The sequence below is a fragment of the Argiope bruennichi genome, chromosome 11 (assembly GCF_947563725.1).
Source record: "Argiope bruennichi chromosome 11, qqArgBrue1.1, whole genome shotgun sequence".
Lineage (NCBI taxonomy): Eukaryota > Metazoa > Arthropoda > Arachnida > Araneae > Araneidae > Argiope > Argiope bruennichi.
The window spans coordinates 14,294,040-14,300,007 of NC_079161.1; the positions used below are offsets into that span (position 1 = coordinate 14,294,040).

At 42.4% G+C, this 5,968-nt stretch overlaps 1 protein-coding gene across 1 annotated transcript; it reads right to left on the minus strand.

Annotated features, from left to right (window-relative positions):
- Nucleotides 1–4,664: 4,664 nt before the first annotated feature.
- Nucleotides 4,665–5,744, minus strand: LOC129957333 (uncharacterized). Its single transcript, XM_056069604.1, has one exon. It carries the CDS (start codon nt 5,742–5,744, stop codon nt 4,665–4,667), a length of 1,080 nt encoding a protein of 359 aa, XP_055925579.1.
- Between the last annotated feature and the right edge of the window lie 224 nt (nt 5,745–5,968).

Sequence of the window (5,968 nt, forward strand, 5' to 3'; positions counted from 1 at the left end):
ATAGTTTGAATTTCTTTCTCTTGCTTGTAGCGTGGGCAGGAGCGGAAGTAAGATGGGTGATCGCCTTGACAGTTATAACATTTTTGTGAGGTAGATGTACAATTTTTACTATTGTGATCTGGGAGGGAGCATCGAGCGCAAATTTCTTTATCTCCCCTGCAAGCTGTAATTGAATGACCGAATTTTTGGCATTTAAAGCAGCGGAGTGGTTCTGGAATGTATGGTTTAACTGGGCAATTGATATAAGCTATTTTGACAGATTTCGGTAGAACTGGAGTATTGAATGTAAGAATTAAATGTTTAGTCGGAAGATTTTGATTATTTTTTTTAATTGTAATCCTGCGAACTGCTATTACTTTTTGGTCTTTTAGATTATCTAAAAGGTCCTCTTCAAGATCTCTCTGGAATTCTCTTTCAGATATTACACCTCTGGAATAGTTAAGATAACGGTGGGCAGAAACAGTGACATCGATGTCCCCTATATTTTTTAAATTTGTAATATTTTGTGACTGTTGGTTGTTTTTTACTTCAATAAGCAGGCTTCCATTATTTAACTTTTTGATATTTTGAACTTCTCCGACAACGCCTAGTACAGATTTATGTATTAAAATCGGTGAAACAAATTTTAAAGATGACTTTTCAGAATTAACAACAAAAAATTTTATAAAAGCATTACAGTGTTGAAGAACATTAGTACCCATGCGACATAGATAAGAATTCGGGCCCGACGGCATCGCCCACCACGGAGCCCAACAAGGGATGGCAGCCACCGGCTCTGGCCATCTCCAGCCTCGGCACTTGCCATAATGCTAGCCGGAACCTATACGCTAGGAGTCACCCCCGGGGACAGTGACCACCCTTAACGCCAAGCCCAAGGAGTGACCCCTTCGCTTGATCCCCTTAAGCAGCCCAGTTAAATGCCTGGGATACCGGCCGATTGATACATCGGAGACCGAAATGTACCACCCGTCTAATGGGTCGCCACGCACGGCCAACACGTGGGGTTTTGGCTGTCCATGAGAAGCAAGAAGCAAACAGAGCGGCGACAGCTTCTCATGGAGAGCTCCCTCGCTTGCCGTCGAGGGAAGGAAAAACACAGCAAAAAGCAGAAGGCGTAGGGGAGTGGAAACGTAAAGGGAGTAAGGATCCCTGGGTACCTCGGGATTGGGACACCCGTACTCACCTATAGTAGGTGAGCCCCTGAGGGGTGGTGTGCTGGGGTAGAAGTTGGAAGTGAAAATGCATACACCTCCTGAAACACTAGCATTTAAATTTGTATTTAAATCTTTGCGGACGCAGTTGTACCCTCTAATTTTAGAGATTATTGAGGGTTTTAAATAGGTCTCTTGTAAAGCAAAACAGACAGGCCTGTGTTCATTTAAAAGTGATTTGATTTCGACGGTTTTAGAACGATACCCATGACAATTCCACGAAATGAAACCAGACATGGAAAAATAAACAAAAAAACAAAGGAATGTCTGAAAAAGTTAAGCATGGCCGCCTGGAGGCGATTTATTAAGAAAATTATCCATTTCTACATCAGATATATCAGATGTAGATGGACAAATTGCTAAGATAGAGTCTGAAGTAACTGGTATATCAGAAGGATCTGGAGGTTTAGGAGGGACTTCATTGTCAGATGTTTTGGCACTTGGAGGAGATTTTGTTTTCTTTCGTTTCTTCTTAGCGAAACGAGTTAAAGAAAATTCTGAATCTTTAGATTGAGAAACGGGTTGAGAAGATTTTTTGGAAGTAGATGCTGAATTTCGATTGTTTTCAGTTTTTTGTGAGTTATTGCTCTTTACTGATTCAAGAGCTGAATGTTTACAGGAGCAGGTTTTCAATGTATTAATATCTGTAAAGTCGGTCTGAGAACTAGTACATTTCAATGTTGAACTTATGACGGCACTATAAGCAAGGCCAGGTTTGGGTGTTCTGTCTAAAACAAATTTTTTCGCTTCTGCGTATGAAATATTTCTTCTAACTTTCAGACTTTGAATTTCTTTTTCCATTTTCCATTTAGGACAGTCACGGGAATACGCAGGATGGGACCCAGAGCAGTTTAAACATTTGAAGGTCTGTGAGCTACAAACTGAAGTTTCATGATCTTCAGCTGAACATTTCGCACATCGACGGCTGCCACGACAAGTTCCCTGCGAATGTCCAAATCTCTGACATTTAAAACAACGCAGAGGATTTGGTATATATGGTTTAACTTTAGATTGTATATAGCCAGCACGTATAAATTTCGGAAGTTCCGGACTACTGAAAGTTAGAATGACATGTTTAGTTGGAATGAATGAACCATTACGTTTAATTTTTATGCGATGAGCTGCACAAACGTTTTGGGAATGCAATTCCTGAATGAGTTCATTCTCCGAACAATCAAAAAGATCTAAATCGGAGATGACTCCTCGAGAGAAATTCAGTGTCCTGTGAGGAGTTACCTCTACAGGGAAGTCTCCAAGTTGTGTTAATTTCTGCATCGTAGCAATCTGTGTTTTTGATGAGGTCTCAATAAGGAGATCCCCGGACGGAAGTTTTTTAGTAGATTTGACATCACCAATAAATGAAGAAATCAATCTTTGAACTATGAAAGGTGAAACTTTATTAAATGTCTTTGGTGTGTGTAAGATTAGGAATCTAGTATCTTCGGTGATTGGTAAACGTGGCGAAGTGTCTGAAAAACCCATGCAAAAAGGGAAAAAAATTCAAGCCCCGACGGCACCGCCCACCATGGAGCCCAACAAGGGAAGGCAGCCACCGGCTCTGGTTGCCTCCAGCCTCAGCGCTTACCCTGATGCTAGCCAGAACTTATACGCTAAGGGCCACTTCCAGGAACGTCTACCACCCTTAACGCAGAGCCCCAGAAGGTGACCCCTTCGCTTGATCCCCTTGAGCAGACCAGCCAAATGGCTGGGATACCAGCCGATTGATACACCGGGGACCGAAATGTACCACCCGTCTAATGGGTCGCCACGCACGGCATACACGTGGGGTTTTTGGCTGTCCATGAGAAGCAAGAAGCAAACAGAGCGGCGACAGCTTCTCATGGAGAGCTCCCTCGCTTGCCATCGAGGGAAAGAAAAAACAAAGCAGAAAGCAGAAGGCGCAGAGGAGAGTAAACCTAAAGGGAGTAAAGATCCCTGGGAACCTCGGGATTGGGACACCCGTACTCACCTATAGTAGGTGAGCCCCTGAGGGGACCATTGTGAAGGGTACTTCTGTTCAATCCATATTCTGTTAAATAATATTAACAGATGCGTAAGGGAAGTTGCATTCAAATGGCGGAGCATATTATATGTGATCCCATCTGGGCCAGGACTTGTATCATTGGCTTTAGATAAAGCCGTTTCCAGTTCAAACATCCTAAATTCGCAGTTATATGGAAAAGGGCGTCGGTCATTAAAGCGCAGACGCAACCGTTCCGCGCGATTCTTAATAGCCATAAACGTAGGACTGTAAGAATCAATAGCAGACACTTGTGAGAATGCTTGACCAAGAATATTGGCAACATCTAATGGGGTTGAGTGCACCATATTTCCTGTATTTAAAACAGGAATGGAGGTTTCACTATATATTCCATTAGCGGCCTTTACTTTTTTCCACATATGTTTACTGGAAGTGTAGGATGTAAGAGGATACGAATTTTATCCAAGAGTCTCTCTGACTTTGACGACGAATGCGACGAGCAAGAGCTTTGGCACGCTTAAATGCAATCAGATTTTCTGTTGTCGGATACCTTCGAAAAATACTCCAACGTTTTTTTTGGTTTTTATGACTGTCGCGACAAGCTTCATTCCACCACGGTCTACGAAATGTTCTTAGACGTGGGGAAGTCTTCGGAATAGTAGCATTCGCGGACCTTATTATGCAGTTAATGACATTTTGTACTGCTTCCGTGATGTCGTAAGTACTGATCATGTTCTCGGTGATATCTGCCAATTGCTTGAAATTATCCCAGTCTGCCCGCTGGAATAGAAACCGCGGAGGACAGGGAGTCGCACCGCCGCTGTGGGCATGGGAGACAATAATAGGAAAATGATCACTATTATGTAGATCTTTGCTGACTGTAAAGGTCAAAGATGGCAAGAGTTCAGGAGAGCACATGGCTAGATCAAGGCTATGAAAGCTACGTGTGAGTTCATGAAAGTACGTCTTCTCATCATTATTGAGCAGACAGATACAGTTATTTGTTATAAACTGTTCGATCTGCTTCCCTCGAGAGTTTGTACTATCTGAACCCCACAAAGTGCTATGTCCATTGAAATCGCCACATAAAATAAAAGGCTTAGGAAGCTGGTCTACTAACTGGTCAAGATCTTGCTGACGTATTTATCTACCGCCTCACGATGTCATACAACAGACTGTGACCAAAATTCGTGTCTGAACTTGAACAGCCACAGCCTGTAGAGAAGTTTGTAAAGTGAGAGGTGTGCTCGGATATATATTAGAGGTGAAGATACACACCCCTCTCGAACTATGAGATTCAGTGTCTGCATCGTTCCGAGCACAATTATAACCGCGTAATTTAATTGGAATATTGGACTTCAAGAAGGTCTCTTGAAGACCAAAACAAACAGGATGAAACGTGTTCATAATGGTCTTAATGTCAAAATGTTTGGACCGAAGGCCGCGACAATTCCAGGAAATGAAGGTACCCATTAAGAATTTGAGATTGCAGGCAAGTTAATAGGCGCATGTGGTAGAGTTGCGGAAACCTCACAACTCATGTGCAAATCCTCATCCTCATCTGATGGATGGAGAGAAAGGCGATCTGGACTTTTGGGCATGCCACCAAATATGGACGACAAGTCCTTGTGGACTATACCCTGCGTCGCAAGTCCTAAAGCGACGGAATTTTTAGAAGCCGACTTTTTCAATTTTAAAGGCAGTTCCTGTTTCGAAATACCGCGTTTTGCTAACTTTAACGTCAGCGAGTTTTGCAATTTTTTCTTCGATTTCTTTTGTGGTTTCTTGGGTCTGTCAAGTGTACTATTGCTAGAATGTTCAGAATCAGAATTCCTAATATTTTCAGGTGGTTTTGAATCAGTGTGAAATTTTACACAATTATTACACGAACAGTTTGCGCAAAAGGTGTTCTGAACAACAGAAGCGTAACTTTTACCAAGAATAGGAGTTTGTGCTTGAACTCTACGCCTGGCTTCGGGATATGAAAGATCTTCTTTGATTTTTATTGTTATTACTTGTTTTTCAAGCTGCCAGCTAGGGCATGATCGAGAAAAGGAAGGGTGATCGCCTTTACAGTTCACACACTTTTCCTGTGTGGAACATTCCTGGCTATCATGACCTTTTTCTGCACAGCGGGCACATGTTAAAGACCCGCGGCAATTAACTTTAGAATGGCCAAATCGCTGGCACTGAAAGCATCTAAGTGGGTTCGGAATGTACGGCCTTACTGGGCGTCGTATATAACCTGCGTAAACAAATTCTGGTAGTTTGGGTGTCTGAAACGTTAAGATGTGATGTTTTGTTTCAAGGAGTTGCCCATTACGCCGTATAGTGATGCGGCGGACATCTATAACTCCTTGCGGTCTCATTTCTGATTTTATTATATCTATGGGGACATTTAAGAGTTCCTCGCAGGTAATGACACCTTTAGAGGTATTCAACGACTGGTGAGGACTTCCAGTTATTGGTATATTTCCCAGTGCTTTTAATTTTTGAATCTGCTGGGCTTGCTTACGAGAATTCACCTCAACAAGCAAGTCACCAGAGCGCATTTTACGAATGGATTTAACATCGCCAACTGTTGCCGTTATAGCCTTTTGCACAAGGAAGGGAGAGACAGTTTGAAAAGTTTCGTTATTTACAGAAACTCGCTTTACAATGTAAAATGGATCGAAATGATAAGATATGTTGGAAGATATTGGAATGTTTCTATGCCCACTGAAGGGACCACGTTTGGAGGAGCCCATACGATATAGTAAGTGATTCGGGTCCGACG